A 27706-nucleotide genomic window follows, 5' to 3' on the forward strand; every position below is an offset into this window, starting at 1 on the left:
CAAAACAGTGGTCTCTGTAAAAGAAATATGGGTACAATAAAATTTGACATAAAAAGAAACAGGAAAAAAAAATATTTTTAATCGAGGGGGGGGGGGGGTTGACCATAACTGATAACAATCTTACTTCGGTAAGATAAGCTATATTATTCAAATTCCTCCTTCTCGTATATTTCATTAAACGAATCATCCATATCTTAAAAAATTAAAGATAAAAAAAGTTATTACATAAATGACCATAATGAACATCATCCAATCCGGCACCAAAAATGCAGTCTAATCCGGCACAATTTCCATTAAAATTAACCGATTCCAATCCAGCACGTGTCAACATTTTTAAATCGAAATATTTTTGTAATAAAATGGGTTATAACAAATAAACATATAACAACGGGTAAGAATTACTCCAAAGTATCATTTGTTAGCCACACTCCTGCTGCTGGATGCATTAAACTGTCAAAATCGAAGAAAAAAACAACTCCATGCCGCTTCAAACTCAATCGGAGAAATTCTGCAGTCTTCAATCGTTAAATGTTCAAGTTTAAGAGACGATAGGAAAAGTAGCAATTAAACACACTAATAAGCATTTTACTAAGAATTCGACAGTATCTTCGAATCAAGCATATCTGACGGTTAACGGGGGATATTTACCGAAATTTCAGGTACCTACCTTTTTCGATTTGTTCCCGCCGCCATCTTGTTTTGTCCAATCCGGCACGGGATCACGACAGTGATTCCAGTCCTGAAAAACTTTTACATTGCTCTACTTATAATGTACAAACTCTGACCCTTTTTTTTAACACGTTTGTTCCGCTTAAATGCAACCCGGCTCTCTCTTTCACTTTGTTGCAATTTCATGTTGTATCCATATTTTATCCACCTAAATCCCAATAAATACCTATATACCCCTAAGACAATAATTATTATTTTCAAAAGAAAAAAAATCCGAAGTATTATTCATAATGTACCCTAAACTTTTTTTCTGATTTAGAGATGGGATGGGTTCTTCCCCTACGCCTCAATGATAAATTCTCTAGTGCGATTTACCTGTTACTGAAAGTCTTCATATGGGTACCTGGATAATGTGCAGTACATGCATTTCCTCTCCATTGCTCATTACTCTTTATGATGTTTACCTTATATATATAAAAAACTTTATTTTATTTTTGAACTATAAATCCTATCTTGTGAAATTTCTTGAAATGCAATGATGCACCGGCGTTTTCCCCTTGAAATTTTTGTCAGGAAATAAAAATACGTACAGTAACATTTTGATGAAACGTGTTCCATTCTGTTCCATAAGAATGGTTTGTTGAAGAACTTAATTTTAATGAGGACATTGATGTATATCCTCCATCATCAATATGTCTCAATGTTACGTGATGGATAATATTCCATTCCCGTCGTTCAAGACGCACAAAACAGCCATCTTGAAGCACTAGGTGTAGGTCGCAAAAATGTTGTCTGGGTGTACTAAGGGCCATATCCATGTGACAATTCTCCGACTCGTGATCCTGGAGATGCCGATATGGACACCCAAACGGCACCGTGAGATAAAATCCAACACTTACTGTTCCGCCTCTCTCCAAGTATACAGTGGAGGGCACAGTCTGTGAGAATGAGACAGCATCTTAAAAGTTACAATTACATGTACTGTATTATGCAGCAAAGATTTTATTCTCTCACTGAGTCTATTTCAATAGCTCATAGATACGACTTTGAGCAAAAGATCATTATACACCTGACCCTAGGATCACGAAACATCTTAAACTTAAGTTGAACTATCTCTGTTGCAATTATATGATTTAGAAAACAAACATTCCTCTTTTAAATGCTTTCAACATTGCTTTGATAAATTGTTGCTGATTTCAAATTAAGAGTTTTTGTATACAAGTAATGTAGATCACAAAATTTTCGCTTCACTTAATTTTGAGAGTTTTTCATTTACCCTTCATTAGCGAGACAAAATTTTTCACGAATTTTGGCTATTGCTCTGTATAATCTTAAGAAATACGAATTCAGTTTTCGCGAAAATAAAGTTCTCTTTATTAATAAATAGCGATTTAATTACAGTATGATTGAAATTTTGAATGAAGTCTAAGTATGTTTCACTATCCGGGGACATGTACTTTTAAAATAAAGTAAATTTTGTTTTAAAAAGTATTCATTTTGAATACTTAACGAAATTATCTTTTCTTTTCCGTGATCCTTTTTTTCCAATGCGCGAGTTTTTCACCAAAAAAAAAAAAAAGAAAATAAAAAACAGAAAAACAATATTTTTTATCGTAGAATACACTGTAAAAAAAACTACATGTAGTTAATGTCACGAAGAAAACTAGTAGATTCACTGTCCATACAATCACTACCTTAATAGTAGTTTTACCAGATATTGGTATATTTACTAGATATATTTACTAGGTATCTAAGTATCTATACGACCCCCGCTCCACAACTCACTATCTTAACCAGTAAACTGAAAGTTTACTAATCACGACCAACGCTTTACGAAACACACTAGTTAAATTCACTAGGTTTTTCTTTCAGTGTATATTAATTTTTATCCTTATGGATTTCTATTCTGTAGATTTACTTCATGATCATGCATGATCAGGTATATTCTCAGACTAGTACATAATTATTAAATTTACGTGTTTTAACAAAGTTTTGTTTGAATGGCTCTTTGTTGCTAAAAAAGTAAGACAAGTCTAGGTCAACTTTAAAAATCCACTTCAAAAGCCATCTTGTGAAACGTTTTCGTGCTCGCACCTGTATTCCAGCAAAGAAGCCGCTACTGGTAGGAGACAGCTGCCCAGCATGATTCGATCTGGTCTTTGTTTGAACCGCACAAGAGATCTGAAACAAAAGTTTAAACGGTAATAAATATTAGTTCATTCTACTTTTTTCAAATATGATTGTGAGTTACTGGAAAATCTGATCGTCCTTTTTTTTAAGAGACGGGGAATCACACCATATACAATTCATTTATGTTATTAATTTGCATCATAAATCAAACAATTTTAACTAGAACTGTCCAAACGGGACAAAATACCCCCGCTGGGTTTTCAGAAGTGCTAAACCATGAATTTTTTATGGATGTAAGAGAAGAGAGAAATGCTAAAACATTTTTAGTGCAAATGTAATTGCTCATTATATTTTTTATAATTGAAACGAAGACGCAGCCTAATAAAACTAGAGGTACTGTGAGCAATGAGCTCACTAAATGATACCCCCCGCCTCCCATATGAATATATTGGCAGTATCCATGTTTTGCTCTGGAAAATCCAAAATATATGTCAGATCAAAAAGTAAAATAGGAGGTGCACAATGGCAATATGTAATAAAGATTCTGTGAAAGTTTCATCAAATTTCATTCAGTGGTGTGAGAGGAGTTGCGGATAACAGATGGGTACCCCAAAGCGTAACTAACGGACGGACGGACGTACAGACGGACGGAAATACCGATTACTATATACCCTCCCGCTTTTCAAGCGGGGGGTATAAAAAATAGACTAAATATACGGACCAGACACGAATCATGAACTTTTTCTGTCAGTGACCTTAAACTTGCATAAATGACCTTGGTTCAAAGTCATGACACAGCCTCAGGTCATAAGCAATGTTTGTGTGAAGTAGTAGATTCAAGTTTTTCAATAATAAAGAAAGATATGGACCGGGCACAAATTATGAAATTTTTCTTCCAGTGACCTTGAACTTCCTCAAATGACCTTTGGTCAAGGTCATGACACACCCTTAGGTCATGAGCAATCTTTGTGTGAAATTAGAACCTACCAATTTTATCCATACGAAAGATATGGACCAAACACGAACTATGAAATTTTTCTTCCAGTGACCTTGAACTTCCCCAAATGACCTTGACCCAAGGTCATGACACAACCTTAGGTCATGAGCAATCTTTGTGTGAAATTAGAATCTACCAAGTTTATCCATAAGAAAGATATGGACCGGACACGAATTATGATTTTTTTTCTTCCAGTGACCTTGAACTTCCTCAAATGACCTTGGGTTATGGTCATGACACACCCTTAGGCCTTAGCAATCTTGTATGGAGTAGTAGATTCTAATGTTCCTCCGTAAAAAAGATATGGACCGGACACGTTTGCACAGACAGACGGACAGCTAGACAGACGGACGGACGGATAGCTAGACGGACGGACGGACAAAGTGATTCCTATATACCCCCCCCAACTTCGTTTGCGGAGGGGGGTATAATAACACCGAAGTTTGACAAACTCGACAGCTCAGTACACAGATCGATAACGTTGAGAAGAGAATCGTCTTGCATCACCTTAGATGGAATTCGAAGTCCATTTTCACTTTTCAGATGTGTTGTAGCTATCTCTGCACCTGATACCAGCGATGAAATGTATACTGTTTGACCATCTATATACCAGTAAACACGATATAACATGGATGAATCGGAGGATGGGGTAAAGCTGCATTTAAAGTAAAGTTTTTCTTTCGCGATTCGTCCCTCTAAGTATTTTTCTGTCCCAACCTCAACTGTTGGTCTTTCAAGAGTTTGTGCACTGCTTAATGAGTAACCTGCGAAGGGAAATTACAATATAACGTCTAGAAATATGCTAATAAGATAGGACATTATCTCAACAAATTGGGGACATATTGAAAACCAAGGAATTTTCAATTAAATTATTTTATGCCTTTATGCCTTTATGGTACCATATAAGAGCCGGCAAAGGCATTCGCGTCGGAAGCAAATGGGGGGGGGGTTAAGTGAGAAAAAAATTCAAACCCATAAAAAACTTGACGAGCAAAAAAAAGGGGGGAGGGGATCTTCCATTGTCCAAACTCGAAAATCCTATTTCGTGGGGAGCAACTTTTTTCAATACCAACTTCTTTCAGTACCAAATTTTCTTCCAAACACTACCAGTACCAGTTATCCCTTTCTTGGCCTAAACTAGAATAGAATATTTTTTTTAGAATATTTATTCAACCAATTTGGGCCCACAGTGGAGCATACAGAACAGTGTCCAAAATCATCACAGTTATACATATACAAAACAGAACAAAACAAACATTGTATAATGAACAGAGAGTTAGTTATCTTCTTTTAGGATGTATAGAATGTACATTATAAGTGGCCTATGTATAATATCTGCAATATGCCTATATTGAACTATGTTGTTTTCTCTTATTAAAATTTGCATTTAAAAGTTGGCATAATAAAACAACAAACTCAGAATCTTCATTTGACATAATCCATGTAAACAGGTCAACATTGTTAAGCAGTATCAAATTAGGAAAGGTTTTAAAGATTTTATCTAAAAACTCTCTTCTTGAGTCATTATAAAGTGAACATTCTAGCAAAAAATGCAATTCATCCTCAGTTGGACTTGAGGTGCAGTAACGACAGATTCTCTCACACCTGGGAAGAATTTCATTTTTACCACATTTATTAATTTTCCTTTCATATCTACCCGTTTCCACCCTTAAACAATGATTACTAATTCTGAATTTTGTGAGAATTACCCGATTGTCTCGGTTTTTCATATTCAAGTATTTTTCAAAATAAAAAGACCTTTTATACTTAAAATATGTATTTAATTTACCAAAGCCTTCCAAATAATTGGTACGAATATCGTTCCAAATGTTTAAAAAACTATTACTGAGTTGTCTTTTCATGTACAATTTAAATTTGTTTTCACTTAGTTTTTTACAAAGGGACAAATCAATATTAAGTTTTTCACCGTAGAATAATATACTGGAGTACCAATCACTGTTGATGATGTTTGATTTGCACTCATTGAGAGCTGCTTTCAGTAGGTTAGATGATGTATGTTCTAGTCTATACCAGTACATGAATATTTGCTTTAACATGTCTATATATAATGGGTACCTCCCTAGTTCAGAATAGATTCCTACATTTGTACAAGATTTAGATACACCCATAATGTATTTACAGAATTTCATATTGAGTTTTTCAACTTCCCAATCTTTAAATATATCAAAAAGAGGGATATTTTTCCTTTTTGGAGTAATATCAATAATGCTCCAGTTCTCACAGCCATATAAAGCTATAGGTTTAATACAGTGATCAAATATATGTAAAAATGTTTTTAAGGAGGGGTTAGCATTTTTCACATCCCTATAGAATTTAAAGCATGCCTTTAAACTTTTCTGATACAGTTGTTTTTTGGCTTCAGTAAACTTTCCATTGTTTTCAAGAGTTATCCCTAAATATTTATATTGTTTTACACATTCTATAATGTCATTACCAAGTTGGAATGCTTCCTTCAGTAATTTACCAGAGTTATTAAAAATTATTACCTTTGTTTTTTTTATGTTTACTTCTAGACACCACTCACTACAGTAATCATGGAGAAGATTGAGTTTACATTGAAGATCTGATTTTGAATTGGACAATAAAACAAGGTCATCTGCATACAGGAGACATGAAATCATTTCTTTATCTAGAGTAACAGAAACAGAATTATGATCCAAAATACTTGGGAGGTCATTTATAAAGAGTTTAAACAAATTTGGACTAAGGACATCCCCTTGTCTGACCCCAACCCCAGATGTGAAAAAATCTGTCATTTTATCATTTACTTTCACACATAATCTATCATTCTTATACATAGATTTTAAAATTCTGTAAAAATATCCATTTATATCCTTTGATTGCAGTTTATACATAATGCCAACATGGATAACTTTATCAAAAGCCTTTCGAAAATCAACAAAACAAGCATATAATTTCTTATCACCAGTCTTGAGATATTTGTTGAGTAAACATTTTAACACAAATATATGATCTGAAGTGCGAGATTTCTTGGAGAACCCTATCTGTGATTTATGAATAGTATCATTTTCCAGCAAAAAATTGTCAAGTCTATTATTATACCCCCCGCTTGAAAAGCGGGAGGGTATATAGTAATCGATTCCGTCCGTCCGTCCGTCCGTCTGTACGTCCGTCCGTCCGTGTTTACGAGAGTGCATTTATTGGGTATTTTTCATGCCAAGATTGTACTTATTGGGTACTTTTTGCTTATTGGGTATACCCAATAAGAAGTGTCGCTGAATATGCTTAAAACACCCTAACTGGGTATTTGCAGGTTTGTACCCAACAAAACTTGGACACGACGATTTGTCCAAAAAAGTGTCCAAAAACGTTGCTTTCACGGACGCACCGTGTTTTGTTGTTTCAGTTTTACATTCGGAACTCTAAATTCTCGAGAGTTCCGAAAATCAACTTCCGTTGATCCTGATCATAACAACGTTTGTTTTCATGGAAAAAAATATGGCGACTAAGAAACACAATGTCAGCAAGATTTTCTGATTGACAAGAGAAAAGGTAAGTTTATTCGATTAATATCTATCCATTGCTGGGTTCTTGTTTAAGGAAAATAGATTTTAATGTAATTTTGAAAACAATTGTGCACAAAATTAAAATAGATATTTCGGAACAATTAATCCTAAGTTGCACTTGTTTGTATTTTGAATTTTCTCTGTCTTTTTAACTCTCTTGAGGGCGAGAAGTATTTAGTAAATGATCGTATATTGTTAGATAATCTTTAATAAATCGAAAGTGTTTATTATTTAATTTTATATCATAATCAACTAAGTATGTTCTGACAATGTATATTGGAAAGGGAAATGAAAATTTTAACAATCGTGTGTTCATAAATCAGCTGTAAATTATCGGTTCATGTAGACAGTATTATAATCGCAAAGTGAGCTGAGATGATGATAAATGGGATAATTGACAACAACTAAATAATTGTAATTAAGTTTATCTCATCTGAAATGTAACTTAAGAAATTCATTGTATTACTGAAAAACTTTCAGTCAAAACAGTGCTTCTTTCTGTCTTTGATTTTGACTCAAATCAAAAAAGTGCTAAATCTAAAGCAAACTAGCATGGCGCGGCGCCATGCCCTTTTTTCTCGGCGCCATGCCCCTTTTTCAAGCGCCATGCCCTTATTTCCTAACCCAATATTAATAAATATGCCCAGTTTAGGCAATATTCCTTTGCTGTTCTGTTTATTCAGTGCATGCTGATAATCCCTTTGTTTAAACAACGACAGGAAATAACTTCACGCTTGAACGCACGCACACAGCCACCTGGCTAATTAACATGCCTCAGGCTGTCAGGGTAGAGGATTTAACTTGAGAAACTGTCATCTGATTGCATTGATTATGCAAGAATTAGCCCAAGACCAAAGATAAATAAACTTGTAAATTATTAACTAATAAAAATCAGGATCGTTTTTTTTATAAACCGAAAGTAGAATAAAACACATAGTTCAACTTGAAGAAAAAACGGATATTTTATCTGAATAAAATACTTACAGTGTACCAACAAAACTGAATGTGATGTGATAAAAAGGCTTAAAAACAACAAACTAAGTTAGTTTCTTTGATTGAACTGATAGATTTGACAAGCTGAGGGTCAAAGTTTCTAATTAAAGTCAGAGTTTTTTTTTTTTTAAAACAAATTATGCATGGCAGTAAGACCAGTTTTCACATGATCCTGTTGGTAGAATATTTTCCAAGTAAAGAGAATGGTCTCTACATGTATTTTTCAAAATGCCCATCCCCCCTTCCCTGAAAAAAGTATTTTCCTTTAATGTTTAAATTGACTGTACTTGTAAACAAATAACAGTCCAAGCAGGTAAAAAAAAAACAATCATACCTCCAAACTTTAATAATTTTTGCACCTGTTTCAGCTAGATTAATACCATTACTTTCTCAAGTGTAACCTTACTACTTTTTTTATTGAAGAAATTGGATGTAAATGCCTTTTTATATTCTTTTTGTTTCTGAATCAATAATTAAAACATTGTTTAAAAAAAGAATGGAAAACAGATATATGAATGTATCTTTAGATAACTTGTTTTAAATAAAGATTTCAATATGAGAGGATATTAAAAGTAATTAAACATGTTAAAGTATGTAAAAATTAAAAAATGTTAAATATAATTTCAATGACATTAACATTTGTTTTCAAAGTGCCCTCTTGAGATCCTGTCGCGACACAAAGTGCCCTTTTGATTCCTTGATTACCATGCCCTTTTTAGGGTCTAGATTTAACACTTTTTTTTTTTTTTAAAAATGAGTGTCTGCTTTATTTTGATTTTTTTTAAATAATTGTTTTTGTCATTTGTTTTAATTAATTTAAAACAATACTGAAATTGATATAGGGCTACTATAACTATTTCACATGATGGGTGTGTAATTAGCATCGCGCTACACCCGGGGCTTCCATTTCTGAGGATGGGGCTAGTGTTTTTCTGCACTGAGGAATCCCCTTGGACTATTAGGAATTTTAAAATACACATGCAATACATGAAAAGCACCACAGGTATTTTCACTCTTTTTTGCTATTAAGTTCCCTAATATGGAAATATTCTAGACAGCATGCTCATATTATCCATAAATCTCCACAACTGCATCCATTTTGCAGTACTACAAGACTGATTTACTTAAAAACGATCTTTTATATCCTAATTTGAATTCCCCCCTTTCCTTTGTTTATAATATAGCAATATTTGCTTGTACATATATGCCTCTCAGATATCTCATTATTAAATTATATACATTCACTCAATCAGCTCAATGATAAGTGTCATGCAATTATGTAGCGTTTTTCTTTTAAAGCCATATATGGCGTAACTGATCAAAAAATAAGCTTTTCATACAATTCGGAGCACGGAGAACGCCTCGTTTTATCTGATAATACGATTTTATCTTCTCTGTAATGTGTTATTTAAATCTTTTGTATTTTCTTCCAAGTCGGAGAAAATTCCGAGAATCCAAATTAAATTTTGCTATCTTTATAACGCAATTGACTTAGATTTTGTAATTTACGGAAAATTTCTATCTTTATCATGTTTATATAAAGTAATGATACAAATAATAAGTTCTTATAATTTTAGTCTAATAATTTTCATTGTACAAACGCCATATTTGGCTTTAAATGATTCAAGATGAAAACAAAATGATTTTTGATTCGTTTTAATTAGACAAACTAGTGAATGACCAGAAAAGGAATATTTAAAATCTTTTTTTGAAATCATTAACTTATATATCATTAAATTTTACTAGCGAAAATTAAATTAAACTTTAATTTTAAAAAGAATCATCTGTAGTTAATACCCTGACTTTTTTCACGATGAACTTTTTTTCAATGTTACTTTTTAATTTTTGCCTTTATATTTGGGCTTGTCGCTTTTTACTCGGGGATAGTAACTTTATTGCTACAAAGCTGTGGATTAGTACTTGATTTCCTTTATTGCACAGCGATGACTATGATTTAATAGCACAAAAAGCTAATGGGTTTACGTATGTGAATTTATGATTAATGCTTACTTGTGATTTTAGGATAACTGGAGATAATGATTCCTTTTTTCCATTGATATTACATAAATATTTTCCTAAGTATTATGTTACAATAAATTGGTTTAGATTTTTTTTAATAAAAGTAATCAATAATTACAATGGAAATTAAAACCATAATCATGTTCATTGAGGATTTTCAATATGTAACAGGTCAAACAGGAACTTCAATTGTGAACATTGCAGAGAACACACTCATCAGAAGATGACCCTCAGAAATAGGACAATTGTAAGTAATCAGTAAAATGACCAGGAATACTTCATGCCAACCATAAGATTTTTAGAGACATTTTCGCTTCTTAAATTAGAAGAGATAGAGGGAAAAACTTGTACATACTACATAACTACTAGGCAACCAACCTTTAACTGCAGGAAAGCTTTTGGTATGTGCAATACAGCTACATAAAACCTCTTTAGTATTCATGTTAAGTTTGAGAAAGTACCTTAGTATTTTTTCTAGTGTTTGCCAACATTTTCATGCACATTGTTTGCTTGTTTGTACTATCATTTTATTTTAAATTCTTCAGATGCCCTTTACCTTTGCCAGTTTAGAATCATTTGTTTTAAGGGCATCTGAGGGTTGGTTCCAGAACTTAATTAATTGTAAAGTAAATACTGGGGTACTATACGGTCATAGGTTATGTTAATACATGTATAACATTTTGTTCTGATAGAGGTGGCATACAGGAAAAGACACAATACTAGATATCACTTCAAAGGAATAAAACAGCTTCATCTTGTAGGTGTATTTTATTTAAGGATCACTACTTCATGTCTGATGTGCTGAAAGTTATTTATAATCTGTTTGACTGTAATTTTCATATTTTCAACTTCTATCCAGCTTAGTCAATTTTAATTAAATTTTGTGCATAGCATACCCCAGGAAGGGGGGATGGAGTGTCAAGTGTGTCTCTTTCCCTGTCAATATAATTTCAAAGCAGTTAGTAAGGTTTGGGTCAATTTTAAATCCTCTTTAGCAGAACCATTGGGCTAAAAACAATACTAATGTGAAAGCTTTATCATTAAGTGTAGAGATGTTTTTTGAAGATTATGTACCCCTAATGTACTGATAGTGTTACATTAGAAGTCTAACATTTGCAAGGAATAGGTGTAAAATCTTTTTAAAATCTCCTTCTTAACAATCAGAAACTAACATACTGTCTAATTAATATGCAACATCGTTTTGTGTGTTGAATGATGATTCAATTTTGATAAAATTATGGCGGATGGGGGGGTAGGATGAAGATGCAGTTAGACATAGAAGAAGAAAATAAGAGTTGATAGAATTTAGTTTTTCTTCCATTTTATTTATCTGAATAAGAAATATACTTCTACTTCTTGGTTGGGTTTGATCAACATAAAGGGTGATCTTGCTGTAGTCAAGAAAAACATGTTTTATATGGCAAAGAAATGCCTTTATCTAATTGCAGAATGAATAAAATGGACAGAGGCGGAACTGAAGGAGAGGCATGAAATGAGGAATATTTCAAAGATTGCCTGAGCATAACAACTGCTGCTGGATAAACATATGGCAATATAAAAGAGCAGGGTCAATGGAGGTATCGTACGGCATAGGCCATGAGAGACCCTGAAGAAGAAAGTATTGAACAGAAACAAAAATAAAACCATTTTGACATTTATTGAAATATAGGATCAAAGTCTTACATGTAAAATTTGGGCATGTAATGACTTTTCTCTAGCTCTAAGACTTATAACAGTGATGATTTGATTTAATATCTTTATCCCAATTTGTCGAAAAGATTTGGACATAGTACAACAAATTCATTCATTGTACTTGTAACTGAGTTTTCTAATACGATACTGTTTTATCGGCTTCAAAACTAAGTTTGTGATTTCCAAACCAGATTAATGAGATCATGTATCTATTTAATCCATTCTTTTACATCTCAGAAGTATTTTTATTATTACAGGGAAAATATGCATCGTACATATATCTGTAATAAACAGAATTATAGAAATTTTCCATATAATACAACACAATCTTAGCAACTGAAGGCAAATATTTTATCAAGGGTGTGATCTATTTATCAATATGGTTTTCAGCATCTTGCTCTACCTCTAATGACTTGCTCCAAGTTCCAATATTTAAATTTAAATTTTGCAAACATGGTTATAAAATTCTTTAAAAGCCAAATAGTTTAGGCACAAAATGCTTATATATTTCCTATCATTTGAAAAGTGTACTCTGAATGAGATGTGGAATGTTAGAATTAAAGTATTAAATATGTTTTGGACTTATGTATGCTGATGCAGATAAATTTGAATTCAACTAGGGAAGGTAAATGTCATACTTATTGGGTTTGCAATCTAATGCAAGAGTATAAATATCCAAGACAAATTTGACAATTTTAATGAAAGGTATAAGTAACCCAAGAAGAATTGGACAGGTAAACATCACCTGTTGGGTTTAAATCTAATGTTGGGATGTAATATCCAAGAAGAGTTGAACCAATGTCCAATACCTATTGGGTTTTCTTTCTTATGAAAAAAAATTTGAATAACCCAAGAAAGTGTCCAATACCTTTTAGTTTATATACTATTGAAGGGATGAAGATATCCAAGAGGAATTGGACAGGTGTCCATTACCTGTTGGGTGGTATTCTGATGAAACAATTCAAGAAACCCAAGAAGAATTGGACAAGTGTCCATTACCTGATGGGTGGGATGTAGATATCCAAGAGGAGTTGGACAGGTGTCCATTACCTGTTGGGTTGTATTTTGATGATGCAATTCAAGAAACCCCAAAATTAGACAAGTGTCCATTACCTGTTGGGTGAGATGTAGATATCCAAGAGGAGTTGGACAGATGTCCATTACCTGTTGGGTGGTATTGTGATGAAACAATTCAAGAAACCCAAGAAGAACTGGACAAGTGTCCATTACCTGTTGGGTGGGATGTAGATATCCAAGAGGAGTTGGACAGGTGTCCATTACCTGTTGGGTTGTATTTTATGAGGAGATTCAAGAAACCCAAGAATTAGACAAGTATCCATTGCCTGTTGGGTGGGATGTAGATATCCAAGAGGAGTTGGACGGATGTCCATTACCTGTTGGGTGGTATTGTGATGAAACAATTAAAGAAACCCAAGAAGAATTGGACAAGTGTCCATTACCTGTTGGGTGGGATGTAGATATCCAAGAGGAGTTGGACAGGTGTCCATTACCTGTTGGGTTGTATTTTGATGATGCAATTCAAGAAACCCCAAAATTAGACAAGTGTCCATTGCCTGTTGGGTGGGATGTAGATATCCAAGAGGAGTTGGACAGATGTCCATTACCTGTTGGGTGGTATTGTGATGAAACAATTCAAGAAACCCAAGAAGAATTGGACAAGTGTCCATTACCTGTTGGGTGGGATGTAGATATCCAAGAGGAGTTGGACAGGTGTCCATTACCTGTTGGGTTGCATTTTGATGAGGAAATTCAAGAAACCCAAACAGAATTGGACAATGTACACATGTTCAATTGTTCTTGGGTAGTTTTATCCCTTCGTCAAAATACAACCCAACAGGTATTGGACACCTGTCCAATGCCTGTTGGATACCTTCATTCTGTCCAACATGTAATGGGCATTTGCTTATTATTAATTGGTCATGACTCAAAAAGGTTTCTCCTTAAATACTTAATTTTGTTATTCAAGAAAGGTTGAACAGAGTCTGAGATGTGTTGAGTTGTGTTTTCACAATTCAGTTTTTTTGCACTTAGGTATTCATATATTTTAATATTAGATATTTTGAAATATACAGGTGTATATCCTTATTGCTAAGAACAAATTAGTTAGGTGTTACAATAAAAGAGCTATATCACAGAAATTGACAAAAATATGGGTTCAAAACCAAAGGTTTTCAGTCTTGTCTGAATTTACCAGCAAATATTAAATATATAATAAATTTGAAATGGATAAAAAACAATAAGAAAAAACCCAATAAAATACGGACACGAGGATTAATATCCAATAAGATTTGAACAGTAACTACCCAAATAATACTCTCTCGTGTGTACGCTTTTTTTGTATCCAATAAGCAGTATCCAATAGGACTTGGACTTGATGTACCCAATATATAACCAAATGTGTGTTTGTCCGTCTGTCTGTCTGTCCGTCCGTCTGTTACGCTTTGGGGTACCCATCTCTTATCCGTAACTCCTCTCATACCACTGAATGAAATTTGATGAAACTTTCACAGAATCTTTATTACATATTGCCATTGTGCACCTCCTATTTTACTTTTTGATCCGACACATATTTTGGGTTTGCCGGCCACAGGAAAACATGGACTTTTTCACCACTTATAACCATAGGGGAGGCGGGGGGTATCATTTAGTGAGCTCATCGCTCACAGTACCTCTAGTTCAATATTAAGTTAAATAATTTTCCAATACTATTGTTAATAGCTATGCCTCTGAAATTTTCTGGCTTATTTGGATCATCAGATTTGAATAGAGGACAAATAAAACTTTCTGACCATTTTGAAGGATACTCTCCAGATGTAAATACAGCATTAAACAGTTTTAACAAGCAAGGATTGATGAAATGTTGTGATGCTTTAAGCATTTCATTTGAGATATTGTCTAATCCAGGTGTTTTTTTCATCTTAAGCTTAGAAAATGCTTCTTGTAATTCTGTGTTTGTAATTTTTTTGTCTATCATAGAGAAACTGTAATTATTATGTTCCATTACTTTTAACTTTTCTTCTAAAACATCTAGTTTTTTTTTCATTTTGTCTGAAACAGAAGTAAGATCTGAAAAATATTGGAACCAAGTATCACCCTCGATGCAGTTTTGATCATCTCTTTTTTCGTTCCGCAACTGGTTCACTAAGGACCAGTATTCCTTAGGATTATTAGACTCTAAATCATCAAGCTGGTTTAAAATGTTTTGTTTAAATTCTCTTCTCTTTTTTTTCCTTAGTTTTGAATATTGTTTGTTTAATTTAAAAAAGGAACCTCGCACTTTTGGATCTTTAGGGAAGCGAGACAGTGTTAATGCTTTATTTTGAACAAGTTTTTTCATTTTCAATAAGTCTTGATCAAACCATTTCTTGTTTTGCATTTTCATTTTAAATTTCTTCTTTTTCTGTAATGAAGCTATACAAACTTTATCATAAATCATATGTATTTTGTTAGTGGCATTATTTATTCCAAAATTGTCTAGAGGGATTTCTTCATCTAAGAACTGTCTCATTTCCTTTTGTATTACAGGATTTGCAAAAGTCTCTTGAAAATTTAGCGCATTGTTTGCATTCCATACATAACGCAAAGGAAAATCATGTAATAGAGACTCATTATTCATATAATCATTATCAAAGGATGCTAAAATCTTAAAAGAAAGTTTACAGTGGCAATCAGAAAAATTTGCTTTAAAATCTGATACACCCATATAAAGAATATCATGAAATAGACTTTGTGAAACAAGCACATAATCAACTACACTACATCCATAAGACTTTAGACAGGTAAAATTGCCTGAACTATCACCAAAGCATCTTCCATTCAAAATACGTATTTGGTTACTTATGCAAAATTCTAATAAATCTTTGCCTCTAACATCAACAACATTATCTTGGCTAACTCTCTGTTCAATTGCAACATCAATATTATAGTTATTGTTGTTAATTGGAATGTGAAGGGTACTGTCATCTATTATATAGTCTGCATCTGATCCCGTTCTGGCATTAAAATCACCAGTTAGAATGATATCTCCTAAGTTCTTATATTTCTCAATAATGCTATTTTCAAGTAATTCTAATAAATCAATATTACTTTTTGGTGCATAATAAACAATGCATAGATATATATCCCTCTTAAAATTAAAGAAATCTCTACACAGTTTTATCCACTGATATTCTGAAGTGCCATCATTAAGGATCTTAATTCCCTTTTTAATGCTTTTACGGACCAAAATGCCAAGACCTCCAAAGTATCGATTGTTTCTGGATTTTTGACGACAAAAAGGATAGTAATTAAATTCTTCAAATTTGATGTTATGTTCATATCCCACATGTGTTTCTGTTAAAAGAACTAAGTCGAAGTTACTGAATTCTGCTAAAAACTCTTTATCTAGGGTCTTGTCATAATGTTCAGATAAGAGACCCCCAACATTCCAACTACAAATATTTAAACTGCTTCTCATGTGAATTGTATATAACAAATTGTGGGAACAGTAATGGTAATAATGAGGCTGTAAATAGGTATATACTAATTCTAAAAGAATAATTGACAGAAGTATTATACAATAAAATAATGTACAGCCGATGGAATATAATAATAGTAACTATAGATAAAAACTTGCAACCGGTTGGTTGATATTTTGTTTTATAAATGATTTTGTACAATGACAACAATGTTATATAATGGTGTTAATAAAAAGTGTAAACAGGGTATCACTATTGACTATAATTGGTTGGACAAATATTCAGTTTGTTGTACAAACTATTACAACTAAATGGTAAACTATGAAACTAAAATGTCTAGATTTACAAACTTGAATACACAAGTAAATTACTTTTAATCAAGAAAAACGGTAACGTGACTAGACTTGAAAATTGGCAAACTTTGAGTCACCACTGAGACTTGAAATCATGTCCACGCCAACGGTCACCTCCCCGACCCTTGTTACCATAATACGGGGTATTGTAGTAGCCTCTTCCTTTGTACTGCATTACGCGACGAGATAAGTTCAAAGCTGTGTCAACTGAGCTGCGTATGTTAGACGCCAGCACTGCCGTGCCTTGGTGGGAAAGGTGGTATCCATCCTTAGCATCAACGTATCTTAGAATTACTTCTCCCTTGTACGCCATGTTACTATTGTCGCAAAAGATAACAAGACTATCATCCTTCAGTTTCTGTTTCAGCAGGGCAGTGACTATCTGTCCTCTGGTATTGTATTCATCCGAGTCTTTCCTTGGAGTTGGGAGTGAAATTACAATTTTTGTAACTGGCATTTTGTCGTGAATTAATTTGCATATCTCTGACATCTCTTCTACACATGCATTAGGAGTTTTATTTCTTAAATCATTTGTCAATGAGTGTAACGTAATAAGATCTGGAGTCTCTGTTAAATTTCTGATTTCTTTAACAGTATCTTCTAAAGTATAGGCAGTTATTTTGTTCACACTATACTGGGAAGAAAGTTTATCTGGGTTTATTCCTTTTATATTGGAAGTTCCAATCAAGGTGACATGGGGTTTTACATGGTTTCGATGAGTTGTTTTTGTTTTTGTTTGGAAGTCCCCGCTGTTATCGTCACGGCAATTATGTAACTTTAAGCTCACAATTTCTTCATCCTTTTTATCAAGTTGTGTCTTCATTGATGCAATTTTTGTCTCTAATGTATCTATCTGGGCAGATCTATCTGCCATGATATTTGTGGTCTTTTGCAGGTCTTCTGTGTACCTCTTCATTTTCTCTGAGAATGTGTCATTCTGTTGTTGCAGAGATGAACATTTTGCTTCTAGGTTAGATTTTAATACCTCTTTTTCAAGTGTTGACATGTGATTGAAACTGTTCATTTTTGTTTTGAGTTCTGTGTTTTCTTTTTCAAGGTTTGATGTCTTATTCATAAGATCATCAAATTTGTTCAGTAGTTGTGTGAAATTCACTTCATTGGCTTGCATGCTTTGATTATGTAGTTTTTGCATTGTTTCTAGCTTTGTTGTTAATATTGCTGAGTGTTGATTAAATATCCTTTCAATCGCACCTGTGAAATGGCTTTCCATTCTAGACATAAATGTCATCACTTGGGTTTCTGCTTGTTCTCTGGGTGTAATACTCTGGCATTCAGCTAGATCACTTTGCTCTGTGTTACAACTAGCATCCACTTTTGGCATTAGAAGATTTGGTCGGTCTATGATATTGGTGTCTGTGACCCATTTTTCTTTTGTTTCTTCAGTATCGGTCTGTTCTAAAACTGTGTCATTCATGTCGCTCCCTTGACTACTATTGTCATCACATTCATGAATTTGTGCATCATCAGCAATTAGTGATTCTTGAATTTCATGCACGCTCTGTGCTTTCTGATTGAGGGAGGCAAAGTACTTGTCCTTAAATTGGACACATTTGGCGCCTTGAATAACTACGGAGCCTGATTGGTAGAAATTTATTTTCACGGAGTTATTGACCGAGCCTTCATAGTCAAAAACCACTTTTATAACACAACAAATATCACTGGTCGTCACAGTTGTTTTTTTTCTCATCGAAGAAATCAAGTACTGCTTTTTTCCATGCCGGTATGGATTCACTAGCTAAATGAAATGTAACATTATTAATCTTCCCATCACACTGTATGTGTTCTTTTGGTATCTCTGGTTCAGAAATGCCTTCATTGTGTTTGGCCGGGGCCAAACCCTGGTTCCTACGACCTTGCGGCATCATGTATATCTAAATATTTATGTGAAACGTTACCTGCCACTTCACAAAACGCAGTATTATGAGTACCTTTTGAAGGGGGGGGGGGGGGGCTAAACGTACGCCCCAAGATCCAATGCCTAGATTAAGTATACCTATGAAAGGTGTTAGTTGTGGAAAATTTCAAGTATATAGCCTATCTCAGAGATTTATTAAAATGTCCATAGGCCTCTTGGAATCTTATCATACTTCTTGGGCCTGAAGAGTGAAACTAAAAACTTAAAAAATTAATCAGTCTTTAAATCCTCTTTAAAATATATTCTTAAGGACGTTCGATCCTGAGATTTTGAGCGTATTTTGGCCAGGTCCTTTATCAGGCGCGTAGCATCGTTTTTGGAAGTGGGGGGGGCCAACCTGAGAAAAATTTTTTTTATTTACCTGAAAAAGTTGACAAGCAAAAAAAAAACGAAAAAATTTAAAGTTGCCCGAAGTCGAAAAGCCTAGTTCGTGGGGGGGGGGGGGGGGGGGGGGGGGGGGGGGGGGGGGGTAGTGGCTTACTTTTTTCAAGACCAACTATCTTTCAATTCAAACTTTTTGGGGTTAATTTTATTATAAAACTACCCTTTAAATTTGGGGGGGCCAACCTTCCTTTCAGTTAACATTTTCTATAGTAAAGGTAATGTCGGGAGAAAAAGTGGGGGGGCCTGGCCCCCCCTGGCCCCCCCGGATACTACGCCCCTGTTTATTTATAAAATTCTGCATCATTTTTAAGTTCTAAAATTAAATCTGAATTCTACAGTGCAAATTTAAATATATCCAATGAAAAAACCGCGATTAAACATTCAAGTAGAATTAAGCTAGGGACTATATTTTGTGGCGGAAGGTTTTTTAGACGAAAATGATCAGTTTTTCCATTTTGAACTACAACAGTACTGTTAATTTTGGATTCCTATTTTTCAATCCTGGTTGCACACAAAGCTGTTTTTTTGCAGTGAAATGTGTTGTGCTGGTTCTGAAATATCTATTAAATTATTTCTTATGAATTCTATCAACAAAGTGTGACAAATATTATAGTCAATATATTCTGAAAATCCGGGAAAAAATTGAGCCAATTTTAACGTAAAATTTTTTTTTTAGTAATATCTGAAAATTTACATCATATACCCCCACTTTTGATGTCCTTTTCTAAATATTCAGGATAACCTATTTCCTTAAAACCAGAAAAAGTTTAAGACTTTAAAATAATTTTCTTGCTTATTATATTTTCAGTGCCGGAAAAATAACATTTTATTAGTGCACAAAGGTTAAATAATTGATTATTGGAAGCAATTTGAAACTTTTTCTTAGTCACAATTTTTAAGTGTCTTTTTTTAAACAGACATAGAGTTCATTTTGTTTCATGCTTTAATTGGATAAAAATATTACAGGGAAAACGTCGAAGATGTAATTTTTAATTAAGACACAAATTTCAGTGCAGAAAGGTCATATTAAATGTACTGTAGCGCTAAAAGAAGCATATTGACCCCCATTTTTTGATTTGAATTTTAATTAAGCTATGTATGTAGAAACTAAAAATATACTTGGCAAAAAAAGTTTAAGACTTTAAATATCAGGATCGAACGTCGTTAATTCGTTTTCACTATCCCAAAAGAGTCTGTAGGAAAATTGTTTATGTGGTTATAACCACAAAAATTCTCTACCATGGTTGTCTGGCCGGGCGATTTTGCTTTCAACGTATGTAGAACAAGTAAGGAGAATGCAGATCGAGTTGTCCTTTACAATTCGAAAGCATGATTTTACATAATTGAGATTCTATAATGTTTATCTCACAAAAAGGGTTCATAGATAAAAACTTCTTTAGTGTATATTCAAAAACTTACCAAATAGAATGGATAAAAGAGAAACGTAAATCTGCATTATGTCGACCGCTTTCTTTTTAATGCACTATTACTTGTAGATCCCAAAACCTTATCTTTTCAGAACAGGTTATATCAATTTCCAAGAAGACGTGCATAAGGCCTTTTTATTATTAGTCGTTTTCAAGCCTTTTCCCTCTTAATATTGGGTCATTGGGAAATTAATAAAAATACCCAAATATGAAACAGAAGTGTGAGACACTGTGTAATCTTTAATTTCAAGTTCAAAAGGTTACTTTGAGTGTATCGAATCAAAATAGAAATTACTGAATACTCTTAATTGCTTAGTCATCAATATTTAACTAAACGTTGAAGTGAAGGCCACGTGCACAGCATAAAATTTTTTTCATGAAGAATTTTATTTTCTTAAATAAATTCTGCTTCATATGAATAAAAATTTGCAGTAGTTCTAAAATAAAAGGGGAGATGAAGAACTCTGAACCAATATATACAAAATGTTACAGTTATAATGTTACGACAAAATACCAATCTAATAAAAATTAGATGTTAGATCCGCTCGCATACACTAACATCTAACAACATCCCATTGAAGGTCACGTCAGAGGTCAAATTCCATCAACCAATCAGTTAGTGTAGCGAGTATGCAAGCGGATCTAACATCTAATTTTAATTAGATTGACAAAATACATTATAAAGATTCAAAATATTTTATCCAAATTGTACTCCTCTTAGCAAAGAATTCTTCTCATATTTAGGAAGACAAAATTATTTTACTCATGAACACAGTACGGAATATTTTATGTTATAGCTTGTCAAGTGCTATTGTAATGACAACTGCCCACTGCAAATAAAAGATAAGACATAATTTACTAATAATTCCCTTTTTATTGACAATGGCAAGCAGCCCTACAAATAAAAGCACAGATAATTCAACAAATAAAATGATATACAATATTGTTCCACTAGTAGAAACTGAACAATGTATAATCAAGACTTTCATACACTTTTACAAAATGCCAGCATCATCTTTACTAATACACACAGTAAATCATTCACTTGTTTGATAATTACTAGAATTTATACAAAAAATCGACTTTCCAGGGGGGTGCAAATAAACATAAAGAGAACATACTGTGTAAAAGGAACCATAGATCTGAACAATAAATTAAATATGGAGAATAAACCTCTCAAAAAAGTAATTTTTTAATGATTTGACTTAAATTGTTTTTCAGTAGATATTTCTGTAAATAGAGGTTTTTTCTTTTCTTTTTTGTCCTTTCACACTTGTGAACAATTTTGCAAGAGTTCTCCGACAAATAAACTTAAACTAACATTTCACTAACATCCTTTAAGCTTACATTTTGTCCTCAGTTTATCCATGCAACTAAAAACTGTACATGTACAATGAAACTTCATACAAATGAAACCATCTATAATGCTTAGTAACATACATGTATATAGAATCCAGGCCAAAACTCTAGTTCAAGTTGTATTGTTTTATTATTCACACAAACCAAAAAATAATTTTTCAGTTTTTTCTGATGTATAGTATTTTTTTCAGAAATATTATATGTCTTTGTAGGGATACCTTTAAGAATTCCTTTCTTTAAATAAAATGAGAATACTTATGACATTTCTATGGCCTTAATTCTAATTTCAGTAGTTTTTCATTTTGACTGTTTTAGTGCAGTTAAGCACATGTGACAACTTGGACCCTTTATATACAAAAAGCTATCGATGAAAAAAAATCTTAAAAAAAAAAAAACAGAACACACAGTAATATCAATCTAAAATGTACAATTTGTTTATCATTAATACTGATGAAAAAATCACTCAAAAAAATTTACAAGAATTAGTTTTAGGTATTAAATTAAATAGGTGGTAGGGATATGATCAATACATTACGACTGTTAAAAATAAATACCAGATATTCTACATCAATAAAATACAGAGTGAGACCTGTATTGACAGGAAATAAATGACTAGCTTGTAACGATCTGTACTGATAAAACTGACCAAAGCTCTGGGTCCATAACTAACCACTACGTAATCACTAGTATAAATGACATGCTTTATACATTATTAATCACAGATTAGGTCTAAGAGAGCATTCTATCATATGTCTTCATTATAACTTTACAAAGACATCAAAAGTTATAGTTTGAAAGACAACATGAAACATTTACAAAACTGTATTAAACAAAACCTCTCCTTCATCAGTAAATAAAAATAAAAGTGTAGAAATAACTGGTTCTTTAAGTCCAAGAATAATTTTTTTAAGATGAAAGAAATCTTTGAAAGGTTTCCTTTTCTGTCATGTCTATTTATGGCCAAATTAATTTGAGTGCAGAATAGCAGTACATGGGAAATAAACTATTAAAGGCCAAAAAATTTTTATCCATAAATTTGTGTTTTAAAAGGAACCGTTTAAGACAGAATTATAGAATCAGTACTTAAGGACGTTCAACTTCTCTGTTAAACTGACAAAGAGTTGACTGACTGTGCAGCATTGAAATGATCACAACCATTTAACCTGATTTAATATCCATGGCTGACAAATGATGAATGGTTTTCTTTTTGTAGTTATTTGACAAACAGGGACACAATACAGAGCATCCAACACTAGCTTCATAAAAAGATCACGTGTTCATGAGATTCTTACAAAAGAAATATTTTCTCTTGATTCAACTCCAACAGGATTATGCCGACCTGTCTCTTCTCTTACGACAGATTTCATTACGTAAACATAGGACGTAAACAAAGACAAACATTTGTACAATTACTTCCTATACTTAACATTTTGTGGTTTCAGTTTATAATGAACATTTTTAATTTGAAATGAGATCTTTTGAGACAAAAGAATTGTGCTTACCATTGTATTTTCTAGTTACATGTATCAATGAAATCGAGACCTGGTTTTATTTTATGAATTGGGAAAAGGATTTCATTACACAAATCCCAATCAATTAATAAATTAAAATAGCACATAAAGATTCAGCACCAATATTGAAAATAAAATCTACTACATACGTATGAACTATAAGCCACTCTATTTTAGTAGCATTAACTATTAATTTTGTCTAAATCATCGAATTTTTTTTCAAGAACTACACAGATCAATGTTGATGTAGCTTGTTTTATAAACTTTCAAAGTTGGGACAAGGCATTTAATTACACATATACTCTACAAACTGGTACATAGCGCAATAAATCTCCAGAATTTGATTCAGGGACTTTGATTTACATGTACATTATCACATAACATCTTCAGGACATCTCCAGTGTGGAGTACCTAGATTATCATAGAACGGGGTGTACCTAATGAAATAGAGATTATATACTGAAACTAATTTGAGCAAGAATGGAAACAATCAGAAATATTTGTCCAAAATAGCCATATCAGATGGGTATAATACCAAATTCTTATTAGCAACCAGATGATAGAATGTATGAACTCCAAAAATGTTTTCTAAAAGAGGGAAATACCATGTCTATCTGTTATGAAAAGGGAATCTTCACCTTTTTTTCACAAAACAGGCATCATTACATTGTTAAGAGAGAAAAAAGACTTCGAATAAGAAGGCAAATATAGCAGATATCACTGTTTACACTGAAAAATTTCATGAATGGATATTAAAACTTGAATCTTTATCACATGATGTAGAAATTTACAAAACTATTGCACAATTATTCCAAAAGCTCATATATTTGTGTAACTATACTGAAGACTTGTTACATATTCGTTGTGCTTGTTAAGCTTGATTTCCGCGGTTATGAGATTATAGCAACACTAAGTCGGGGGTTGGCTGTCATGCCGTCTAAACTGTTAGAACGAACCAGGGTAGGTTTTTGGTTGATCCTCTCTATACCATCTTCATTAGACATCGCCTTGAAGGAAAAAAGTTAACATTTCATTAGGTTTCAAGGACATACACAGATATTAAAGCATTAAAATAAGTGATTTCAATTATGCACATATGAATTTTATTGGTTTTATGATGAAGATCAAGCAGTTTTCTTGCATGATAATTTGAAGCATTTAAAATCTTCACATTACTGTACACCAAGTTTATAACATGTATTCAATACATAAGGCAAAGTTGGCAAAGTTATAGTAAATGAAATATCTACATTAAAAGACCTAAGTTTACCTCTAGTTTGAGGGCTCTGTCTTTACTGAGTGGTTCTAATGGGAAGCTAAGGTCATTGGCATCTGCAAGTGCCCTCAGATCAAAGTAGTACTTGGCATATACACTCGACCCCACGTTAATGTTGAACTGTAACATTTCTAGGTACTGTCTTTCAAGATCATTCCTGTAAAAACAAGATGTGTAAGTGAAAAACTGATGTCCCTGTTTGGTGACACTTGGCTAAAGTAAAAGATTTTCACATGTAGGTCAAACTTACAAAATCTAGAGATAAAAATTGCTGGTACTTAAAGAAAGTTCTCATCACAAAAAACACATGTGAAATATGTAAGCCCTAGCACAAACCATTCAAAACTTATGGCCAACAGGCAAAGGTTAGGTTAAACTTTTTGCTGAGACACAGATAGAAAGAAACCTTTATGTCCCCAATTCTTATATTACTGGCATATATTATTGCTTTTACATATTTTTTATGAACAAAAATATCTAGATGTATGTAAATTGAAAAGCATGCCATTTGCTGAAATCTCATAATTATTGCTACTGAACTAAATTGTATCAATGCTCCTGCCTTTATTGATAAATACATGTACATCTCAGTCTTTGACATTACTGTTAACTATATATATAATAGCATAATAAAGCCTTACATGTCCTCCACTGCTATGTCCTTGAGGATCTGGCAGTAGTCCACATTCCACACCGCCTGGTCATCCCACACCTTGGACGCCAGCAGTATCGCACCCAGGACAATACGCTTCCAATTTGCCGGCATAATATCAATTTCTGCATAATGAAGTAGCCTCTCCAAGTACACCTACAGAAAAAGACTCAAAACTTAAACAATGAACAATTTATAGACATTTGTATTCAAAAGAGTAACATAATTTCTTAAATAATGATTTAGTCAGGTAAGCAAATAGATATTAACCAAATTGATATTTAAGCATCAAAGATGAAATAGCACTCTGATACTTTTAATATGTAAGCATGACTAGCAGCATTACCAGGGTAACTATTGCACATTCTGCAGTCAGCTGGGCTGCACTAAACAAGGTCCGAACAAATCTATAAATATGTTTATGTTCCGGGTCTCGGCGGTCATAATCTTCTGGCACCTGGTCTCGCTGGAGTGGAAAAGAAAAACGCATTGTGAATCAGGTTAGAGGTAGCACAATGAGATGTAAACAGAATGCTTAATAAGAAAACATGATATATGTTCAGATTTGTCTTCCACATATAAATAATTTTCTTGTAATTAGCTTGACGTGTTCTTACCGACAAAGGATGAAGCCTCTCATCAAAAATCTCCAATGTTCTGTTACTCTCACGGTTTCGTATATGAAAGTAAATGGCAAAGGCCACAGCTTTTATCGTATTTTTGAGGTTTGGTTGACTGACGGTGGAATCGTCAATAAATATTGTGGAACAGGAGCTGTACTTCCGCAGTACTGGTGTATTCTGTCAATTAGAATTAACAGATTAAATCTCCAGCAGAGAGTGAAGAAATATGAAAATGCTTATTTAAACAAAGAATGAACAAAAATTCCTACTTAACCTGTATTTGTAACAGTATGTTACAATTCTAATACTTTAACTTTACCTGTATTTGTAGAACTCTGTTATCATAATGAGACTTCCTTCTATTCTTGTTGTCTACAAAAAAAAGATTAAAATATTGGAATTTCAATGAAGATACTAGTACATGAAAACCAGAGCATTTGGTTACTTAAAACTTGTCTTCTCTAAGTGATTGGTTTATGTGCATCAAAGGAATTAAATTTTGGATACACATTTTCAGTATTCTTAATTTCTTCTTTCAATGTTTCTCTATGAATTTTCCCAAACATTTCCATCCTGCATGAAAAATCTTTTGTCTGATCGCTCTGATGTATTGTCAGATCGGGGAAAAAAATCACTTTAATACAAATCTGAAATCATCTGACTGTTATTTCTTCTTTTAAATTATTTACTGCCTTTTAGTAATATTAGAAATTGCTCTTTAATACTGTTTTAATACTATGAAGTCTTTGTACAAAAAGAAAAAAATATTACTGTATAACGTGTAAAGTCCTCTAATTTTTTAAGGTAAAAACAACATTGGAATATTAGGAAATACAAAATAGACCTGACTAAATTAAGTTTGATTTAAGAAACACACAAATAAATACAGATGTTTGTGAGAAATCAAAATATTTACTATGAATGAAAAAGAAAACTGAGAAATCAGCATTACAGAATGTGTTGACTCTCAAATGCTTTATGTGCAAATAAAAAAGAAAGAAGATGTTAAAACATGCAGCAAACACAAATAAATACAGTAAACATTAGTATTTGATGGAAATGTCCTTAATGATACCGTACTTTTTGATCTAGATCTGTGCCTAACATCTAAAACAAAGAGAAAATGATTCAATTACCCTAGGAGGAAAAAAGCCAAGAAAACAAAAAATACTCATATACATTTGATGTAAACAAAAGATGCTATCAGCAATAAAAATTATCAGAAAAGTTAAACTTTTTAGATCTTACAACTTGAAGGTAAAATGACTTCAAAATGAAAAAAGGGGTTTAAATTTAGAAAATTCATTCTATATAAACCAGATTGCTTTGATCATGTTTAGATGTAAAGATTTATTACAAAGTTATTGCCTTATTGGTGTGAAATTCCACAACACCTACTTTTATTTGTTTTAAACTCTCACAAAGAACATATATATCTCAACTTAACTGATTGAAGGTTTAAAACTATAACGTATGTTTCAGTAATGTTTGATTTACATATTCTTTTACTCATTTTCATAACATATATTTTTGTAGCAAACACAATGATATTGAAAATCAAGCATTATAATCTGATAATGGTTTATTCAACAGTTTGGTAAATTTATTAAACGATCGAGCATCTATCAAGTACTAATAAATGCCCCTCACTTCAATTAG

General features: G+C 32.8%; 2 protein-coding genes across 2 annotated transcripts; both read right to left on the minus strand.

Moving 5' to 3' along the window:
* Window positions 1-411: 411 nt before the first annotated feature.
* Window positions 412-20698, minus strand: LOC134275863 (uncharacterized). The gene is made up of 6 exons (XM_062758150.1): window positions 20619-20698; window positions 4304-4560; window positions 2764-2850; window positions 1260-1607; window positions 668-739; window positions 412-450 (listed from the first exon to the last, which is right to left on the minus strand). The coding sequence occupies exons 1-6, from the start codon at window positions 20653-20655 to the stop codon at window positions 412-414; spliced, it is 840 nt and encodes a 279-aa protein (XP_062614134.1). The 5' UTR covers window positions 20656-20698.
* Window positions 20699-21480: 782 nt separating this feature from the next.
* On the minus strand, window positions 21481-27179 carry LOC134275862 (cyclin-Y-like protein 1; the record flags this gene model as incomplete). Its single annotated transcript, XM_062758149.1, has 7 exons — window positions 21481-24503; window positions 24767-24929; window positions 25414-25580; window positions 25771-25890; window positions 26042-26224; window positions 26367-26419; window positions 27128-27179. Coding segments are annotated over 7 exons (855 nt in total), but the record flags the coding sequence as incomplete, so codon positions are not given.
* Window positions 27180-27706: the final 527 nt, after the last annotated feature.

Source organism: Saccostrea cucullata, unplaced genomic scaffold, assembly GCF_032062105.1.
Source record: "Saccostrea cucullata isolate Sc308-1 unplaced genomic scaffold, CSIRO_AGI_Scuc_v1 ctg7162, whole genome shotgun sequence".
In the NCBI taxonomy this organism is placed as follows: Eukaryota; Metazoa; Mollusca; class Bivalvia; order Ostreida; family Ostreidae; genus Saccostrea; species Saccostrea cuccullata.